General features: G+C 55.6%; 1 protein-coding gene and 1 long non-coding RNA gene across 5 annotated transcripts in view; one reads left to right on the top strand and one right to left on the bottom strand.

The window, feature by feature from the left end:
• Positions 1-21,732, bottom strand: part of PDE9A (phosphodiesterase 9A) — an 80,854-nt gene that overhangs the window by 41,771 nt on the left and 17,351 nt on the right. For all 4 annotated transcript variants that reach the window (XM_046003186.1, XM_046003190.1, XM_046003188.1 and 1 more), the window contains exons 2-4: positions 18,075-18,145; positions 16,824-16,901; positions 13,558-13,601 (exon numbers count right to left, since the gene is read on the bottom strand). In XM_046003186.1, the coding sequence (XP_045859142.1) occupies positions 13,558-13,601; positions 16,824-16,901; positions 18,075-18,145 (193 nt within the window). The remainder of the gene's footprint in view (positions 1-13,557; positions 13,602-16,823; positions 16,902-18,074; positions 18,146-21,732) is intronic.
• LOC123940403 lies at positions 11,931-13,716 on the top strand. The gene is made up of 3 exons (XR_006818072.1): positions 11,931-12,991; positions 13,086-13,128; positions 13,596-13,716. It is a non-coding gene; the product is annotated as an uncharacterized LOC123940403 (long non-coding RNA).

Raw genomic sequence — 21,732 nt, 5'->3', positions numbered from 1 at the left:
CTCTTGATCTCGGGGTCGTGAGTGTGAGCCCTCTGTTGAGTGTAGGGATCACTTAAATAAAGAAAAACTTTAAAAAATCATCTTAAAATTGTTTTTCATAATTTCTTGAAAAGACAACTGGTTGTTTCAATCAAAAATGATAATATTGTATCATGGGTTTATAATGTATGTAGATGGACTTGGTCTGTTCGGTCTGCTCTAACAGGACACCACAAACTGGTGTTGATTTATTTCTCATAGCTGTGGCAGCTGGAAGTCCAAGACCAAGGCGCTAGCAGACTTGTTTGGGGAGGCCCGGCTTTCCGGTTTATGGAACAGCTGTCTCCTCGCTGCATCCTCAGGTGGTAGAGGGGGAAGGGTGCTTTTTGGGGTCCCTTTTGTAAGGATACGAATTCCATAACCTCAGCATACAAGCCTGACAAAGACATTACAAGAAAAAGGTTACAAACCAGTATCCCACTTGAACACTGACACAAAGATTCTTAAAAATTCCTAATAATTATTAGGAAACCAAATTTAGCAATATATAAAAGAGAATACATCTTACATCGGGGTAGAGGTCCTGTGTACCCTTTTAAAAACTCATTCCTTAGTATTTTTCTAGGAATCCAAGTGGGGTTGTCCCAGAAAAGCAAAGCTGTTTTAACATTTGAAAACCAGTCATTGCAACTGCCCATCTGAACAGAATAAAGGAGAAAAATCATCTGATCATCCCTGTAAATGCAGGAAGAGCAACAGCTGTTTGTGATAAAAACCACTAGCAATCTAGGAATAAAAGCAGATCACCTCAACCCATCTCAACAGATACAGAAAAACACCTGATGCAATTCAACAAAGAATTTTGTCAAAGAACAAAAAACAAAAAACACTACTGGGCAAGCTAGGGGAAGAAGACGCCCTCAGCCTGAGAAGGGGCACGCACAACGCAGCTGTGGCTCGCGTCACGCTCGGCGTGAGAGAGAACGCGTCTCCTGGGGTGAGGTCGGGTGCCTGCTCTCACTTTTACTTAGCAGTACTGGGGTTTCAACCAGGACCATACGACAAGCGAAAGACATGAAAACCAGGAAGACTGGAATGCTAGAAGCAGAAGTGTCTTTATGATCAGAAGATAATGATGGTCCCGATGGGAAATCCTAGGAGTCCAGAAAATAACTACCCAAACTACCCAATGAATTAAGCAGTGTCAGAAGAGACTACGTCAATAAGCGCAAATCTGCTGTATTTTTGCAAACTAGCAGCAGACAATTGGGCAATTCCGATCCCCTTGACAGTAACACCAGAAAACCGAAAATGCCAAGGAACAATGTAACAAAAGGTACGCGGGACCTTTACCTTGAATGCTATGAAACTTTACTGAGCGACTTTGAGGAAGACGCGAGTAAGGGAAGGGCTGCACCACGTTCGTGGGCTGGGAGACTCCATGGAAGTATTCCCAAATTAATCTCTTAATTGGATGCAATCAATCGAAGTCACAGAAGGCTTTTTAAAGAGAACTGATGTGTTGACGCTTACTTCTGAAATTCACAGGGAAAAGAAAAAGACTCCTATAGCCAAAATAACGGCAAAAGAGGCACAAACACGGAAAACGTCCTGATTTTAAGCCTAGCGACTGAGCTAGTGTGTTACAGATGTTGCGATGGGCGCACAGATCAATGAGACTAACAGAAACGCTACAAGGAGGCCCACACGTAGACAAATGATTCTCGAGAGAGGTGTCTGCATGATTCAGTGGGACAAGGCAAGGGAAGTCCTTTGAACAAACGGGGTTATAACAATCAAATCCTGTATACAAGAAATGATGGTCAACCCCTACCTCACGCCACACACAAAATTAATTTAAATTGGATTGTGGACGAGAATATAACAGCTATGGCTTCCGGTCTTCTAACAATGTATCTTATCTTTCCACCTGGGGGTAGACACATGGTTCTTGGAGAAGACACAGAAAATACAATACGTAAAAGAATAACTTGTTAATTCGGACTCGATCACCTGAAAAACTTCTCATCAAAAGCCCTCATTAAGGAAATGAAAAAGGTGGGCCACGAAACGGGAAAAGATGTTTGCCGTACGTATGTCTAGCCGATGAATTGTATCCAGATGTACGTGGAATTTCCTACAAACCAGTGATTAAAAAACAAAAACAAAAACAAAGAACAAGCCCATTTACAAAATGAGCCAAACACAGAGAACAGACTCTTCACAAAATGAGATACTCAGAGAGCCAGTGAGCGCCTAAAAACATGCTCAACCATCATTACGTCGTCTGAGAAATATAAATTTAGACCATAAGGAAATATAGATAAAATAAGACCATAAGGAAAGACCTCCCTACTTGGTGTCTAAAATTTGAAAACCTGCGACGGTCGGGCTGGGCCGTGTGTCGAGCCCCCGGTCGCCCCCGCACAGCCAGGGGGAGGGTAAACCGCACAGCGGCTGGGGAACCAGTGGGTGGCCTCTTACAGAGGGAAGCATCCGTTTACCCTATGAACCAGTGACATCACTCCTGGGTTATGACCCGAGATAACCACAGGTACGGCCACGGGAAGATCCGCACGACGTTTACCAGGACTGGCACAGGGGACTCCCAAGGTCGCCCCGCAGGACACGCAGGGACCCTGCAGTGCCTGCCCGTGCACTGGAATTCTGCTCAGCAGCGTGGACGTGAGTCAGCCAGGGGCACGCGTCCTGAAAACACGCTGCTCACGGGACCCAGGCCGAGACCGTCCCTACGGGAGGCCTGCACTGGCGAGGAGATCCGGGACGGGACCCAGCAGGCCGTGCTCACCCAAGCAGAGCTGTGGCTTCTTGGGGCGCGTGGGGACGGACTCGGAAGGAGGGCCGGGGGACTTTTCCCGGTGACAAAGCCGTTCTTCATTGTGATGGGAAGGTGGTGACTCGCGTGTGAGTGTTCAGGCTTCGGGTCTGCACGGGTCCCACAGCTGCATGGGTCGTAGGCGTGTGTGGCTCCGCAGGGCCCTCCCGGGGGCCCAGAGGCAGACAGCAGCGTGAGCGGCCACCCCGCTGAGGTCCTCGAATAAATGTTTCGGCGCCACCATTCCCGTGTCACCAAATTCTGTGGTCAGGACACAGATTCCCCAGGCCTCGGAAGACTGTGCGCACCCACGTGTCTGCCGGCGGCAGCTAGCTGCTGTGGCCCTTGCTGGCGGGACCACCCTGAAGGGGACAGGACGCGCCATCCATAAAGACAAGACGGCGGGAATGCGCTGAGCCCCTCGGAGGCAACCCAGGAGAAGGGCTCACTTTCACGGCCCACCGCATCCCTGTTTCAAAAATCGTGCAAGTCAGGATGATGGAGGCTGATTATACCACCGCTGTCAGCGAGGCGGCACCAAGAACAGAAACATTATTAAGGAGCATCGTTATCTCGCGTACGCAACGCACTGGTGCTCACATTCCGCGCACGCACTTGGCTGCTGAGGGACGAGAGCGAGCACCCCGTGCGGCTGTCGACCTTCAGGGCGTTCCTGTCCCGCTGGCGGTCAGCAGGGCCAGGGCGGCGAGACCTCAGTGGCTCAAAGCCATGCTCTGGGTCATTCCCGGCGACAGCTACAGTTTACTGAGCACGTACCAAGGGGCAGGCGCCGGGCCAAGCATTTGGCACCAACTGCCTCATTTGTCTTTGCAAGAACCCCATGGGGTATGCTTTCCACTTCCGGCTCTGCAGGGAAATGGATGGGCGGTGTGGTGGGAAGGTGGCCCGAGGCCATGTCACCCAACTGACAAGTGACTGGGGCAGCTCTCCCAAGGACGGGGAGCTGCGTGCAGCAGGGACCCTGGGGGAACCCTGGAGAGTGCAGGACAGAGGCGAGCAAGGGCAGAGAGCCGGCAGAGGGTGGGTCGGTGTGGGGCTATCGTGGGGGGCGGGGGCCACCTGCAGCTCATCGGGTTGGGGGGGCCCGGAGCAACAATGTGTCGGTGACCTCAGAGACCTGTCCGGCACCTGCAAGGACACGGTGCATTTGTCCCTGGGTTATCTCTCTCTCTCTCAGAGGGGCTGTTCCCACGCGGTGAGCCTTGCACCCGGGAGGGGAGGTCTGCAGGCAGTGGGGGGAGGGGGTCTCGGGTTGGAGGAGGCTGGCCCGCCAGTGGCACCCACAGCCTGTGATCTGTGCTCCTGAGCACATGCCGGACTCTGAAAATGGTTTTTTTTTTTTTAATATTTTTATTTATTTGACAGAGAGAAATCACAACTAGGCAGAGAGGCAGGCAGAGAGAGAGGAGAAAGCAGGCTCCCACGGAGCAGAGAGCCCGATGTGGGGCTCGATCCCAGGACCCTGAGATCATGACCTGAACCGAAGGCAGAGGCTTTAACCCACTGAGCCACCCAGGTGCCCCTGGACTCTGAAAATGCTTTAATGTTTTATGTGACCCCGTAGATCTCAAAATACTTCAATACGTATCACACGAAACTGTGCACACCCACATCCCTGCGGCATCACTCACGGCAGCGCAGAGGGGAAGCCACCCAAACGCCGTCAGCGGGTGCATGCGTGTGCAAAAGGTGGCTCGTCTCCGCGCCAGGACGTGGTTGCTCATGAGCGGGAATGACTGCTGACACCGGCCGCAGTACCGAGCGGCCCCGTCCACGCTGTGCTCCCGGGGCAGGAGGCCAGACGCACAAGAGGACCTCCAGACGGGCATCTCCATGGCGACGGCGGTTGCCAGGGACCAGGACGTGCAGGCAAGGCGACTGAACGCTGATAGTTACGGGTGAGAGAATGCTCTGGAGTTAGACGGTGGTGGCGGTCCTGTCCTGTTGCACAAGGAAGTGACTGTTACTAAAAACCTGGAACTGTCCCCTTAACACGGAGCATTTTGTGTTTGCGAACCGTAGCTCACTGAGAAGACACGAAACCAACCAGAAACTGATCAGCGGGTGATTTACATCCTTTCCCGTTGGCGGGGTCTTCATTGTCCCGCGTGTTTTACACTTAGAGCACCAAGGTTTGGACGGTGCGGGCCTTCTCCACCGCGGTCCCCCCCTGCCAGAACAGCTCACTGCTTGGAAACCCCTTCGCCCACGATGTCCCGTGGTGTCGGCATTGTACGGAGCCGCCGGTCAGCCAGGGCGAGTCCCAGGCATTCTCCGTGACTTCTGTTCCGTGAGCGGTGGGGAGCCGGTCTGGGGGGCTCGCTTTCTCTGAGACCCGAGCAGACAGGCACCCGTGGCCGGATCCAGACGGGCCCTTCCGGCCTGGCCTCCCTGAGCCTCGAGATGGGGGGCCCAGCCCTGGAGCTCTGAGCTTCCTGCAGGAACAGGGCAGGCAGAGCCCCATGGATGGGGACGCCTGTGGCCCACTGGGATTCTGGGCAACGTTCAAGGTGCGGCCAGGCACCCTGTCACTCCTGATCAGCCACCTGTCATCTCTCCCTGTGATGGCCTCCTTCTGGGTCCTTCTGGCTCGCTTTCATTTTCTGTCCTTGGGGACAAGGACGATGAAGCTGTTGAAGCAGGAAAAGGCCTCGAGTCACCCGTGACCTCTGCCCAGGGTGACAGAAACCAGAGCCAGGCTCAGCGGCAGCCTCCACGGGGCCTCCCGGTGAAAGCACCGAGTGAGGCGGCCTTGGGTCACTTGTGTCAATAGAGAAATGATCCCTGACGCGGACCTGCCCCAGACAGATCCTTGCACACACCCTGCTCGGGGAGGCTCAGCCCCGGCGAAGCCCAGCCTGGGCTCCAAGGCCTCTGCTTCCCCTCTAGCTCTGATCGCGGTGCTGGGTCGAAGGTGACGCCGTTCCTCCCATGCTCTCCTCCATCGGCTCCGGCAGGCAGAGGACACCCCGGCGGGCACACGCACGGGAACTGGCTGGACACTGAAATAACACGTCTGATAATTTGGAAAACACCCGTTTGGGCTTGAGCGCTCAGATCCAGCAAAAGCAACCGGCAGCTCAAGGCTGTTCGAAAGTTTCAGCTCCCCTCTGCCGAGAAGATGCGTTAAGTTCCATCCCATGGTCTTAGAGGTTCCTATTTATTTTACCTGTAAAAGAGAGAACCAGTCTGTCCACGGGGTTGTCTCCCTTGCCGAGGCAAAGAGCGTGTCTTTCTGACAAAGTGTTTGGTAGACACAGAAGCTCCTTGTGTAGGGGGGACGTCACGCTTCCTGTTCCGCGATCCTTCTCTGCCGCGGGTGTCCTCGATCTCCAGCACATCTCTGCACTTGCCACGGGGGTGGGGCCCGGGCCAGGACCTCGACCCTTCTTTTCTACGGAAAGTCATGTTTTCCACAATACTCCTCGCTTCCCTGTTTCTGAACACCGAAGTCACAGGCCAGCAAGACTGGGCATTTCTGCATTGAACAGCTCTGCGAGGACGAGTTAGGGGAATTGACTAAAACGTGGGGTCAGCAGGAAGGACAGGGACCCCAGGGCTGGGGGCCTCAGCGGCTGCATGGAAGTTTGGACTCCAGGCTCCCACGTCCTCTCCCGAGCTGCTTTTTCCTGCCATTGTGAGTGTGGCCTGTGAAATCACAGACACGGCGGCTACTCTGAGCCACACTCAGGGCTCTGGAAGCGGCTGGGCTGGGCGCTGATGCACGGGCGATGGAGGGGTGTTTCCCTGCAGAGAGCGGGAGTTAACATTCGTAGAAAAAGTTCCAGAAGGAAAGACAGAGCTCCGTTTCCTTGCTTGTCTCAGGAAGACTCAGGCCAGGGGGGTCTGTCCCCAAAGGAAAAACCTGGAATGCCAGTGCCTTGGAAGAGAAGGGGTCCTCACGCACCAGAGCCGGGCAAGGGGGGGATTGGCCTGACCGTCAGTGAGCACAGAGTGGGGGTGCTGGGGAAGGCACACCTTTCGAGGAAATCCACTTCTTACAGCTGCAGAGAACCTGGCTCCCGGGTTCCACAGACAGCCAGGGGCACTCACACCGGCTCCAGCTTTTGCTCAGTTCTTTCCCTTAAGGGGTACAAACCCACCTCCGCTGGTCCACGTTGGGCCCAAAGTTACGCAGAAATCCCTCTTCATTCTTCCTCCAGTGACCATCACGTAAATGTCCGTGCACAGCTGCCCCGTCCCCCAGTCTTCCTCCCCGAAGCTCATTCCCGTCTGGTCTGCCCCACGCTCTGCCTGCTTCGGCTTCTTTGTTCCTCAAAGGCTTCCTTCTTCTGGCCGCGCTGTTCTGGATGGTGACAAGAAGCCAGTGTCTGGCTTCCCATGGAATCCTGTGCCCGAGTGCTGGGTCTCAGGGCTCCGTCCTGGGTCCCCCCTGCCAGCTCCCTTCGTCTCGGGGGGCGGGGAGGGGTTTACCAAGCCCTGGCAGCAAACACGGCCATCGTCCTCACCGTCACCAGTCCCATGACACACTCACCGTGGAGAGGGACATCAGCCTCCTCCAGACACATCAGCTCAACACTGGTGCCCACAGGCACCTTGTTCCAGTACGTTCCAAAGTGGGCTTCCTTCTCCGGCAGCCAGGACACCCTCAGCTGGTTCCCTTGTGGGAGGTGCTGTTCCTTTTTGGTGACCCTGGAGGCTTCTCTGACTCCTCTTTCTTTCACACCCCATGTCTGCTCAGTCAGGAAATAAGCGGGGGTCTTCCCCAGAACATGCCAAAATCTGAGCAGTCCTCACCACCCCCGCGGCCCCCACACTCTCCTCTGCCTATAGAATTAGAGCAGTAGCCTCTCGATGGGCCTTCAAGGTCCCACATGATGGGCTCCCGATTGTCCCAAAGTCAAGATCCCAGAGGCATCGCACCTTAGCAATAGGACTGAACTATCCCTGGAGTAAGGGTCCTCTACAACTGTCCTAGCAACGCCCAAAAACGGGTCTCAGAGACATCACACTGATTTGTAAATAGCTCAAGTGCCTGCCAGGACAGAGCTACGTTCTTTAAAGGGAGCAAACGAAATCCAGATGATCAACAATAAGCAAAAAATGCACCTATGGGTCTGTACGAAGAAATGCAGAAGAAATATAACTGACTGTGGAAAGCAAAAAATGATTAACAGCGGATTATGGGGCTTAAGACATATGCAGCATAGAACTAAAATGTACGACACAGAGCACTGGTGGGGGAAATGCCAGGACTCTGCTCCAGGACCCCGTGGCATCAAGGCAGCATAGTAGAATTTGTGATGTGTTAGTGATACAGTCTGTGAAACCCAGAGCAGCCAAGAAGAAATAAAGTGAAGGACAGCTCAGAGACAGTGGAGAGAAAATGCTCAGGATCTAAAAGATATAGGAAAAGAGAGAAAAAAGTAAAAAAAAAAAAAAATGAATGAAATGAACAAAATGAGTAGTAGATTTAACCCAACGGTATCTATGATTATGCCTATTGTAAATGATTTAACAATTCCAACTGAAAGGCTGAAATTGCCAAAATTGATACATGGTGTCAATCAGAAACCTGCCTCAAATACAGAGACACAGAGATATTCAAAGTAAAAGGATGGAAAGAGGATACCGTGAGTACTAAGCCCAAGAGAGCCCCAGTAGCTGTATTAACAGGAGGTAAGGAAGATATTCAAACAAAGAATAGAACCGAGGATAAAGGCCAGATTTTCCTGAGGATAAAGGGATTGGCCCATCAGGACAACACAAGTTTTAAATAAATACGCACCCAATAACAGGAATTGGAAATGCATAAAGCACAGCCTGACAGACTGAGAAAAGCAGTGACCACATTGCAAGAGACTTGGATATTTCTGTACCCGTCTTTCAGTAAGTGACAGAACAAGCAGACAGAAAAACAGAGATACAGGAAACTTGTGCTACTTATCAGTCACCTTGACCTAAGGGATCCTGATGGGACATTCCACCTAATAACAGCAGGATACACACCCTTTCCAGGTGTCTCTGGAGCAGTCACCAGGATACCTCATGCCTCTCAATAAATTAGGAAAGATCCGAGTCATACAGGCTCCACTTTTGAGCACAATGGAGTTAGCTTAGAAATCAGTAACAGAAAGATAACAGGAAAATGCACAACCGTTTGGAAACTAAACGACACTCTTCTAAATGACAAGGGGATCCAAGCTGGAAGCACAAGGTAAATCAGAAAACACTTTGAACGGTGTAAGAATGAAAACATAGCACGTCAAAGCCCACGAGATGCCGCTAAACTGTACAGAGAGGGGTATCTTTAGCTTCAAATTATTATGTAAAAAAGAGAAAGATCTAAAATTAATGACTGAAGCTTCTACTTTTGGAAGCCAGAAAAAGAAGAGCAAACTAGGTGTGGGGTGGGCAGAAGGAAGGAAGTAAAAGGGTAAGAGGAGAAATCATTGAAATAGGAATCAGACCCACAATAGAGAAAACCAATGAAGCTTGCAGTTGGCTCTTAGAAAAAGAAATCAATAGAATGTATAAATCAGACTGAGTCACTGGTTAAAAAGAGAGAAGATATAAATTTCTAGAAGATATAAATTTCTAGGATCCCGAAAGAAAGAGTGGGTCTCACTCCAATCCCACAGACATAAAAGGGATGGCAAGAACTTCCCAAGCTCCGCCAGAACGGGCACCGCTTCCCAAAGTCAATCCCAAGTACACAGAAAACCCGGACATACCTTCCTCTTAAGGACACTGAGTTCATAGTTTAAAACCTTCCCACAAAGAAAGTCCAAGCGTGGCGGACCTACTGGTGAATTCGATGAAACACATCCCACCCGTACATGAACTTTTCCAGAAGGCAGGAGGGCGTTGCACGTCCCCACTCACCCCGAGGCCGACATCACCGTAAAGCCCAAACCAGAAAAACATATTGTGAGAACATGAGACCGGATCTCTTGTTGATACAAAAATCTTCCGCGAAACACCTGCGAACTGAATTCGAAACAGAAAAGATACCACGCCACGGCCAGATGGATTTATACGAGGGATTCAAGGTTAATGTTCTAAAATCAGTCCACAGACCCACCACCAACAGAACAGAGGAGTGAAAAGCATGATCGTCTCCAGAGAGGCAGAAAAGTATTTGACAAAATCCAACACGAATTTCTGATTAAAACCCTCAGCCAAGGAGGAATTAAGAAAAACAAAGCCCTCAACCTGGTAAAGGGAATCTATTAAAACCCCCGACAGCCAACATCGTAACTGATGGTGAAAACACTCACGTTCTCTCTAGGATGAGAGTTAAGAACCTGCATTCTCACACCTTACAGTTCTCTTGTCGCTAGAACCCTCTAGCTAATGAAAATGAAAAGAACCGAAAGACGTCCGGATCGAAAAGGAAGAAGCAGTTCTCTGTTTGCAGACGTAGAAGTCACAGGAAACCTGCAAAAAGGCACTTGATCTGCTAAGCGAACTTAGCAAAGTCAATACACAAAGCCCGTTATATATGTTTTTTTGATTTTTAAAAATTATTATTGACACATCGTGTATTATTTGCCCCAGGGGTGCAGGTCTGTGACTCACCAGGCTCACACACTCCACAGCACTCCCCACAGCACATCATATTTTTAGAAGCTGAAAGCTGCTGGGACTTGACCTAAAAATCCACTGACAACAGCATTACAAAGACTAAATCCTTCATGATAAATTTATCAACATCTCTTCAAGAACTTTGCCCTGACGGCTATAATATATCGCAAAATATTAAGAGAAAACTAGATAAATCGATAGAAGCCACATTCAGGAATCAGAAGACTCAACATTATAGATCATCATCGTAAGTCTTTTTTTTTCTTTTTTTTAAAGATTTCATTTACTTATTTGACACAGAGAGAGAGAGATCACAAGCAGGCAGAAAGGCCGGCAGAGAGAGAGGGGGGAAGCAGGCTTCCGACTGAGCAGAGAGCCCGATGCGGGGCTTGATCCCAGGACCCTGAGATTATGACCTGAGCTGAAGACAGAGTCTAAAATTTGTTTGGAAAATAAAAGGAACTTGGAAAAAAAAAAAAGGAACTTGGAATAAGTAAAACATTCTCGAAAAAGAAGAAAGCGAGCAGACGACTCGCGTTTGCTGGTTTCGGGACTTACTGTGAATGCACAGTGGTAAGACGGTGTGTCAGGGGCCGAAGCCCAGACGTGAACTCGGCTGGTGGGACAGGACGGCAAGTCCAGAGGAGACTCACCTGTACAGGGACAAGTGAGTTTGGACGAGGATGTCACGACCATTCCGCGGGGGGAAAGGACTGTCCTTCCAACAAACGTTCTGGAGCAAGTGGATGTCCTCACGGAGAGAATGACCGTCCATCCTTTTCTCCCCCACCCGAAGGTGGGCTAGACGGAGCACTACCCTCTGAAGAACAGAGGAAGGGAGGGAAAAGCAGTAACCTCCCCGGGAGAGGCCAGGGAGTCAAGGGGGTGTCCTGGGCCCCCTCGTTCTTTCCCCACATCCACACCCCTGGGCCACGCACGGGGAACACATCCGACAAACCCGGCCTGGGGGACATTCTACAGACGCTCTGGGACCAAACAAGGGAGTGTGAGCCCCTGCGAGACCAGGGCCGACCCAGAAGACCCAGCGATGAGGGCGCGGTGGGCTGGAGTGCGGTGGGGATGCCTGAGCAGAAAAGGGACCTCAGGACAGAAACAGGCGAGATCCGAATAAAGTACGGGGTCTACTTAGTAACAATGTAAAAGTAAAAATCACGTTTCTTAACACATCAAGGGCTCGAGTGCCTTTTATGTTAAAGAGGAATTTTCATCCTAGAAAAAGTTAGAACTACTGTATTCTAGCACCTACTATCAGAACAGCTACTCGGCATTGAAGAACATTCAAAGTGACCCGTGCCCGCCCACGTGTCAACAGCGTCACTTTCAAGACGAGAAAAGTCCCAGACGCCTCAGTGTCTCGTCACACCCTGCCCAGCACCTGACCGGTGGCTTCAGAACTCTGTTCTCCAGAATCTTCTAAAAAACCTGGGGCGCCTGGGTGGCTCAGTTGGTTAAGTGTTTGCCTTTGGCTCAGGTCATGGGTTCGGCCCCGCATCAGGCTCCCTGCTCAGCGGGGAGCCTGCTTCCCCTCTGCCTCTGCTCCTCCCCCTGCTTGTGCTCCCTCGCTCCCTCTGTCAAATAAATAAACAACATCTTTAAAAAAGAATCTTACAAAAATCAATCTTATAAAAATAAAAATTAAATTAACCTCACAGTTTAGAAAGGAAAGCCTCAACGTTTGGCTTACGTTTAGGCCATACACCGACGTCAACCTGAAACGGATCACAGACCGAAATGTACAAGCTAAAGAAAAATCAATAAATAAAACTTTTAGGAGAATGCACGGCCGACGACCCCACGGGCAGGGGATGAACTACAATTTCGGAGAGCGGGCACCCAAAGCAAAACCATAGAAGAACACAACGGATCAACCAGACCTGAGCAGAATCTGGTATTTCTCCTCCCTGAAAGGCTCTACCAGGAAAACGCAAGTGAGTCAGGCGGGAGAAACGATTCCCAGGACACGTCTGAGTAACGGGGTGTGTCGGAACGACCGGGAGCGCTCACTCGTCGACCTACGGGAAGTGAGTCTGGACGACTGTGACAGGTCACGGAAGAAGATTTACGACCGGTTAGTAAATGCTTTCTCCATCGTGAGTCACCGGGAAACACAGATGCAAACGCAGCACAGTGTCACCACACAGCCGTCGGAACGGGTCACATAAAAAGGGCAGACAGTTCCAAGTGCAGGCGAGGAGTGCCCACACGCCGTGAGTGGGAAGGCAAAACGTTGCCGCCACTTTGGAAAAAATGGACTGGATTTTTTTTTTTTAATTGAAACAAGCACAATCCCATTCCTTCCAAGAGAAATGAGAGTATGTGTCCCCAGAGAGGCACGCCCTTGCATGCTTATAGCCGCCTTGCTCATAAAGGCCCCGGTCTGGAGGTGACCTGGGTGTCCTCTAACAGGAGGCTGGATCGTCACGCTGCGTCCGGCCACACCACGAGGCCTTCCCAGCAATAAGAAGGAATGAGCCGCTGGGACGCCCTACACAGTCCGGCGTCGAAGACGACAGGCTGAGTCAGAAAGGAGTGCACGCCCTGAGCGATGTGTTTCATACAACGCTCTGGGAGAGACGGCTCTACGGGGTCAGAGAGCGGGGGTCAGGGGTTCTGTGGGAAGGGGCACGGGAGAGCCCTGTCAGGTAATAGAAATGTTCTCTGTCTTGATTCTGGTTCACAGGGACGAGCAAGATGAATTTTTCAAAGCTCACGAGAGCCTACACGTAAGTGGGAACAGTTTACAACGCATGATTCATACACAAATAAGGGAAATAAAAGATCCCAAAGGAATTGGGTTTTAGCAAAACAGCACCACTGGCTACACAAAACATCCTGGGGACGGGGTGGGGGGGCTGCAAAGGGCCCACCTTTGCGGGTCACAGTCTGTGTGAGTGGGACAGGCCCTGCGTCCAGGAGGACGTGGGCAGGGGGTGGGGGGGCATGTCACCTAGTGTCTGCTGAGTCTGTAGGACAGCAGGGGAGGGAGGCTCCCGAGGGACTGCCTGGGGTGGGGGGGTCTAAGATAGGGATTTGGGTTCTGCCATCGCACGGGGGTTCGGATCCAGATGCTTACCTAATATACACTCAATCACAGGGGCAGTCTGGAGCCTTCTTTTTTCCTTTTAATTTTAAAAATGATAGCAGGGCCTTACCAGACAGCTGCTTGACGGCCACGGGTCTCACTTTGTAGGGGGTGCTGCAAGAGAGGAGACAGTTCGGCCGTGAGATGCCGTTCAAGGTGTTCTCGGCGCGTCTGCCGTGGGAGATAAGCCGCTCGGGATAAATTAGAATTCAGCGGATTAGGTTTTTTTTTTTCTTCCTGAAATTAGTTTCTTTGGCTGTTCTGAGCTTCCTTGTTCGGAAGAATTCCAAATACTTTAAATACAGCATTTAAATGATGAACTCCCTCTGTGATGTTCGTGTTTGGTGAGCTGAACACATTTGGCGTTCGGTCCCGTCGCTACTCCGGTGCGGAAGGCCGCTGCAAATGGCAGAGACCCCAGGGCTGCCGGAGTGCCCCCGGACGCCCGACGGATGCGGGGAGGCTCTCCGTCCTCGCCCAGCTCGAGCCCATGGCAACCCCATCTCCCAGCTGCATGAGGGAAGACAGGGTCCGTCCCTCGGCTGACCGTGCCCTTGGTGATGCCACCCCGGTCGTCCCGAGGCCCAGAAGGGATGGGAGAATGTTTGTCCTTGACACCCAAGGACCTATGGCCGAGGGGGAGGGCAACCATGGGAAAGAGGTTCAGGGAAATGCACTTGCTGTTAACAGTTTTTAAGAAAGCTTCCTCAAGAGAGGTGCAGTTTTTTACCCAGGGGTTAAGCGAAATCTCAAGCCTGCTAACAGGCAGGCCGGAGGGGCCTAGGGAGACAGGTGCCACGGCATCGCGGGCGGGAGCACGCACGGCCACGGTCCTGCGGTAGGTGTCCTGGCAGGGCTGTTAGCAGGAAGATACGCAGTCCTCCGACTCAGCCCATGGCTTTAGGAACAAGGGGATCGGATGAAACGGGCCCATGGGACCCCGCCACAGGTTACTTGTCCACGTCGGTCATTGGCCTGGTTGGTCAGTTTGTCACGAGCGGTCTCTGGGTCAGGGACGGGTGACAGAATGGTGGACAGGACGAAACGCGCCTGTCCTCAGGGACCCGACAGTCCATGTTCAAGTTCACACCGAGGGGATGGGTGTCGCCGCACTGTCGGAACGGCTAAGCTCTCGAACTCCTCGGGCCCCGGTCAGCAGGGCAGGGAGGATCTGTTCGCTGTGCCGTGGAGTGTCCGTCAGTGGTCGAGGAGGGAGATGCGTGCGCAAGCGTGGACCTGAGGGTCTGGGAGGGTCTGGGAGGGTCTGGGAGGCTCTGGGAGGGTCTGGGAGGGGGCCGGGCTGCTACGGACCAGCAGAGAACACACCAGGAAACCCGGAGGGCCTCTGACACACCCAGGGGCAGCAGCCCCGGGCCACGCAGAAAACTCTGAGGCTGAAAACACGAATATAAAAGCTGCAGGGCCCAGATCCTGGGTGATGGGCGGACCACGCCGCAGGGGGCCTCCTGGGGCAGTGTCGAGAAGCGAGTTCACCTCCGCCCTGGGCCTGCCCCGCTCTCGCTCAGGACAGGGCCCTGCTTCAGGAGGTCTTCTGGAAGCCGCTTACGTGGAACTAGGGGTTCATCGCCCTAGGGACGGTGTTGTAACACGTCTGGGTTCTGGCAGCTCAGGTCACGCCTCGTTTTGAATGTGTGTGGGTTCGAGCACTTTCTTACGTTTTGCATACTCTCCACCAGCGGCGCTCGCCCGGGGCTGCACGAGGAGTCGCCCAGTGAGCTCTACGCAGTCCCTCAAAACTCCGCATTAGATGGGTCCTAGCAGGGCTTTGGGCACTGGGGCTTTGTGAAGATTTCTGGTGTTTTAATCCTGGGCAGGGCCGAAAGTCCCTGGGTTGGCGGGACTGGTCACACTGGAATGGTGGGACCCCCAGGCAGAGGGACCAGAGAGAGCCAGAGCAGATGGGCCCTTGCGGGGGGGTCGAGTAGGACGTCCCTGAGCGCACCGGCCTCCCCGGGGCGGAGGGCGGGAAGCGGACAGAGGTGGTTGGGAAGCCAGCGGTGGGAGAGGAGGCCTCATCCGCTGAGGGGCAGATGGGTCCCACCCAGCATCACCACGACCACCTGGGCGCCCAGAGAAAAGCCAGTTCTGGGGCCCAGGCCCAGGGAGACAGAGAGCGTCAGAACCTGGGGGCAGAGGGAGGGAGGGAGGAGGGCGGCCTCCTGCGGAGCTGGGTCGGGGCTGGTGACCTCTGAGCGGATAACCAGTAACTCTGTGAAGAGAGAGCGCAAGAGCACATCGACCTCGGTCCCCCCCCCGCCGCCCCCCGGTTTCAGGCATGAGTGTCTGCACTGGGGCCGTCCTGTGCCCCTGTCAGGGCCTGGGGGGGTCCTGCACCAGCCCGGGGGGGTGGCTGATAGGCCAGCAGGAGGGAGAGCAGGTGCACAGACCTTGGGGGGACCTTTGGGGACCTATAGTGAGGGTCTCGGACCACCCCCTCGCAGGGGTCCCATGTCCTCCACGGGCCCTCCAGCCGCTGGGGCACCGGCGGGGTCTGCCCGGGACATGCCGTCTCCTTCCAGCCCTGAACCACCCACAGGCCTGGGCCCCCTGGGACGCCCCAGTGGCTGCATTAACAAACGTCCCTCAGAGCAGATACTGAGTGACCAGCGGGAGCGACTGACAGGGGATCTTGATGGGGTACCCCCCACGGGCCCTGCTCCCTGGCCTTGCGCAGCCGCAGACGTGAAGTGGGGGCCCCCAGGACTCGGCAGGCCGCTGTCCCAGGGGCGCCCAGGGAGGGGAGGGGCTCCGGCTCCGACGCCTTGTCCTTCCTCCGGCCGCACGGCGGGCGCTGCTGACTTCTCGTACCTTCACTAACCCCCTTTCCCCTGCCAGGCCTCTCCGGGTCTGGCTCCTCAGGCCCCCGGGGTCCCCACTGTCCTGGGTGGAGGCATCTGGCGGGCAGCCCCGGGTCCGCACCAGGACCCGGCCCAGGGGCAAACACAACACCCCCAGGGGCAGGGTCGGGGAACCTTCCAGAACAGGACCGGGTTGTCGACGTACAGCCCAGGGCCTGGCTCCTCTGCCCCTCTGCTCCTCACCAGCCTTCAGGGCCTCAGTTTCCCCTCCGTGCCTCCTCTGAGGATCCTTGTTGAGGGCGAGCCGTCCCAAGGGCCCTGAGCTGGCCTGTGCCCGTGATTATCTTGGAAAGGGACAGGTCTGCAAAGGACCCTCCCAGCCCTGCCCCATCTTTGGTTTCAGCTTGGCGTTTCCTACAGCAGTGTGCTAAGAGGACAACCGTGGGGCCAGTTCCCCGTGTGCAGGGACGTCTCAGGGGGGCCACGAGGGCATGGAGCGGCGGAAGCCGCAGCTTACCGTTCGGAATTGGCGGGCATGGTGGGGTCAATGGACACCATGGCGTCGTCCGCGGTCAGCAGGGAGATGGTCGTGTTCCTGGAAGACACACCACGTCAGTGTCGCCGAGTCCGAAGGGACAAGTGGCCTGGCCCCAGGGCAGGACAGAGCCTGTGCATAATTCCAAGTGCTCTGTCTGTTTTTACGGACTTTCAAGTGGGAAGGGGAGGAAGTCTAAGTTACGGAGCAGCGATGAGACCAGAGAGTTGATGCGGGTCGGCAGGGAGACGTCTGTCCTCAGCTCTGCTGCCCCTGGGAGCCACGGGGGCGGGGATCTCTCCTAGGAAGCAGTTCCTGGCAGGGAAACCGAGTCTCCACCCCACCCCCTAAACCGCTCGTCCCCTGGGCCTCTGCTGAGTGGTGTGTGTGGGGGGAGGGGGGCTCGGGTATGTGATTTAAGCCTCTCTGGTCTCTGGTCGCCTGCACGGGGCGGGGGACACTCAAATCTCTGGTCGTTTGTGAGAACCGAACGTGTCTGTTTCCCAGCGTGATGCTGGAAGACGCCCTGGCCACAGGCTGTTTCTGCCACTACAATCTACGGTTTGCTGTAAGGTCCGGCCGACGCCTCGGCCTGTCCTCCCCTGCCTGTGACCCTTTCCTCCACCTGGGTCTCCGCTCCGGGCTCAGGGACCACGTGGAAGGTGACCCCGACCGCCCTTCACAATCAGAACGTTAGGACAGAAACTGCACGTGAACAGACCGTTCACCGCGGCTATAACCCAGGAATGCTGACGATTCTATAAGGCAATTACCGCCTTTTCAACCACTTTCTGAAAACCTGTCTTTCCCAAACAGTGCTCTGCGGCACCGCCGATCAGCCGCCTCCCCCAGATAGAAAATCTCCCCCGCGGGATCATTTGGGGCTGGGGGACTCAAGCCAAACACAACCCCCCTCCTGGGTCCTTTCTTCAAATAAATAAATAAAAAGGGGGAAAAACCCTCATAAGACGGTGATTTCTGTCTAATTCCGCCCGGCGGTTTCCTGCAGGCATAGCCGGGGGACAGGCGGGGGACAGGCGGCCGCGCACTCCTGCGGGGTCTCACTCACTGATTGGGGCCCCAAGTGCGAGGTGAGCCACGGGGCCCTGGCCCACCTGTCACCACTCGGACCGGCGGCTCGCCCTCCCTCCCAGGCACAGTCCTCTCCGGGAGCCAGCGCCCTGCTGGTGGGGGCGGGGCGTTCTGGGGGGCGGGGCGGGCCGGGCCACTCACCGGGGCAGGCCGGTGGCGATGCAGAACAGGTCCATGATGTCACTGGAGTTACAGTACTTGCTGAAGACCACCTGCAAGACACAAGCCGCAGGGCATGAGGCGCGCGGGGCGGGGAGTGGGGTAAGCGGTTTCCATGGCGACGCCATCGCACTTCTCTCCACCGACCTGCAGGTCTGTAGCCCGCGGCGCGGGAATGCCACCCGGTGTCTCTTCTCCGAGTCCATCCGTACAGACCGCGACACCTTCCGTCTGTTGTGCCCGAAACGGTCGTGAAGGCAGAGCTCCCGCCCCCGAGACAGCCGCCCGGGTCGGGGCTGGCCACGGCCGCCCCCTTCTGACGCGCAGACTGACACCGTCAGCCTCACGACAGCCACCGGGGTCCTGGGGGCTCAAGGGCCGGCAGTGCTCGGGAAGGATGTGGAAGGGCGTCATCGCCAGCGGAGAGGAGACCCGAGTGAGGGCCGACCGCCGGCTCGCTCTGGAGCAGAGACAGGACCCCGGTGTGCGCCGAGGCCGGCAGGAGCGTGGGGGTGCAGTGGGGGCCCCAGACCGGCAGTGGGGACGGCGTTCACCCGCAGACTGGGGCGCCCCCCCAACACCGAGCTCCACCTTTTCCAGAAGGTTCTTCCACCCACGGAGATGGCCTCGGCATCCGGGCTTCCTCACCCTCGGCCGGGGGCAAGCGGCCAGGGCTCCCTGGTGTCCCCCGCCAGCTTCAGGCTGTGACCTCCTACCCGGGACCTCTCCTGGTTCACCACACCCCCGCTCTGCGAATCTGAAAGGCGTGGTATTAAGTGGACAGTAAGGAGGGCCTGGCCCGGCCACATACCTCCAGTGACCAAGCCTGGGCAGCGTCGCACACAGCTTCACGCAGCTCCCGCTCCAGCCGGGGGACAGAGGGGCTGGTGTGTGCCCCCCGGACCCGCACTCCTGTCCCTGCTCGGCACCGGACGGGGTCAGGGCAGGCCCAGCCACGGCGTCCACGTCCACCCCGGCTCTGACCACGGGCAGCCGTGGCTGCCAGAATGTGTTTCCCGCGTGCAGGTCGCGTCTTGCTGCATGGAGTCTGGAGCCCGGGCTGGGCCCTGCAAGTGGCGGCTGCTCGGGGGACCCTGGCCTCCCCGGGCGGTGGGGGCGGTGGGGGGGGTTGTGGTACTCCGTGTCTGCCTGCCACTGGCCCCGATTCCTGGAGCGCGCATTTACCAATGTGCATTTCTGGCCTGGAGTCCACGTGCGAATTCTCAGACAAAGCAACATTTAAAGAAAGCCGGTCTTAAAACCCACTCTCTGTCCTCCTGTGGTTTCTCCCCTTCCCCTCCTTAAGGGAGGACGACAGGCAGCTGCGGGGCTGATTGGCTGACAGTGGGGCAGGACGCACAGAAGCACGGTGACAGCCGTCTGTCATCTGGGCGTCGCAAACACAGATGACTCGTGGCTCCCTCCCCGTTTACAGCCCAGCTGTGGCTGGACCCGTCTGCCAAGAAAGTGACTCCGTTTTTGGGGCCTCGGCCGCTCAGGCAGGAGCAGGAGAGCCTCTCGGAGCAGAGTGGGCCGAGTGTGCCAGGCCTGCGAGTGGCCGCCGGGCCCTTGCTCTGGGCACCTACGTGGGAGGGCAGCCCCCGGCCCAGGCGGTGGGTGGGAGGCGCCTCCTGGCTGCTGCCTGGAACGGCACTGATGCCTGGGCACGAAGTCAACCGCCGCTAGCCACTGGGCTTCCTGCTCAGATGCTGGGCGCTACGTCACCAGCCGGTCCCCATCCCGGACCAAGGAGAGAACCACTTGGCAGTTAGGTTCGGGTTGGGTTTTGCAGGCCGGGAACGACAAAAGCCAGCACTCTCGCAGAAGACGACATCGGTGTGTGGATACGCCCAGGAGGGGACTAGGGACCGGGCAGGGTGCGGGTCGGGGCAGGTGCCCCCTTGAGGGGGCTGAGCGTCCCTGGGGAGCTCCTCTGCGAGGCCGGCTGCCATCTTTATCACCAGGGGGACAATCTCCCGATGCTGGCAAGCCATGAGGGCCCTCGGCAGCTGACGAAATCACAGAAAACGCCTGTGGGACCTCTCCAAGTCATTACAAAAAACGATCTGCATCGGACACGTCGTGCGTTTGGGGCTGTTTGAAAACAGGCGCTTACGTTCATTGTTTGCTGTTACTGTGTACGCCGCCTGTGAATTTTTTACTCAACTGCCTTAGCAACAATTTTCACAGAGCTGCTTGGAACCCACGGTAACGGAGCTCCAGCAGCTTGTCCCTCACTACGATTCCTCTACAGTGCTGCCCCCCGCCTGATCTGACGGGGCTCCGGCCGAAGATGGAGAGCCAGCCGTGTAGACGACACACTGTTGCGGACCGCGGGCGGGGCGGGGGGGGGGGGGGGAGGATGACGGTGCTGTCTACCGTCGAGTCGCCTTCCGGCGGGGCAACAAGTGAGCTCGGGACCTCTGTGTGGGGACCTCTGTGCGGGGACCCGCTCTGCGTCCGGCCTCTGCTTCATCGGAGCTGATGCTTCTGGGACGTTCCCTGGCCCCTGCACCAGCGCCTCGTCTCAGCCCCCTGGACGTTCTTAAACTTGGTGGGAACGTTTCATCCTCCTTGTATATGCGCTTGTCCCTGCTGACGACGCCTCTTGGTTATAAACGTCGCACGGACTTGAGGAATCTCCACCCAACCAGAGCAAGGGTGCTGACTTCTGCAAACGGCCATCCTGGCCTCTCAGGAAACGGCAGGAAATAAGCAAAGTGACGAATCGCGGAAAAGGGGTAGACAGCCCAAGTCTGGACGCCCCTGGATGCCCTTCTGCGGGGGAAGACATAGCGCCGCGGGGTGCGTCTGCGCCACGGAACACCGCTCAGGCGTCAAAAGAAGTAAACGATCGATGCACACGACTGGATGGGTCTCCAGCGGTTTGTGCGAAGTGAATAAAAGCCAATCCCCAAAGTTCCCATACCGTAGGATTCCGTTTAGGGGACGCTCCCGAAATGAGTAACTGTAGAGCTGGAGAGGACATTAGCGTGAGCCTGCAGTTAAGGACGGGGTGGGTGGAGGAAGGAGGTGAGCGGGTCTTAAAGGGAGCGGAACCGTCCGTCCTGTGCCCTCGGTCGTGGCTGCGGGAACCTGCTGGTGGGATGGGATTGTATAGACTCGGTACACGCACTCGGACAACCGCAGTAAAACAGGGGAAATCCGTGCACGGTGGTGGCTTGTCTCAAGGTCAGAATCCTGGTTGTGATACCGAACCATAATTTCACAAGAAGCTACCGCGGGGGACACGGAGTAAAGGGTACCTAGATGTCTCTGCGTTATTTCTCAGAACGGCACGGGACTCTACAACGATCCCCAAGCGTTTACGTGGAAGGGCTCCGGCTGGGGGTGGCGAGGGGTGCCCTGCCTGGACTGTGTGTCCACACGGCCCCGGGGAAGGCAGTTAGGCAAGGTGTGCCCTCTGACCCTGAATGCCATTTCCAGGAACTGCCTGTGAGGAAATAATAACGCCGAACATGATACGAGCATTTACGATATTGCAGACTCCGCTCGGGCACCTTCCTGACCCCGGCCGCCACTCCGTAAGCAAAGACGCGTGGCCCGGAGGGTCCTCTCGTAGGACTGATCGCGCAGGAATGGAATTAGGCTAAACATCCTACCAACGGCGGAATGATTA

The sequence above is a fragment of the Meles meles genome, chromosome 4 (genome assembly GCF_922984935.1).
Source record: "Meles meles chromosome 4, mMelMel3.1 paternal haplotype, whole genome shotgun sequence".
NCBI classification, from domain to species: Eukaryota; Metazoa; Chordata; class Mammalia; order Carnivora; family Mustelidae; genus Meles; species Meles meles.
The sequence above is the reverse complement of the archived record's forward strand: the minus strand, read 5'-3'. Positions and strand labels throughout refer to the sequence as shown.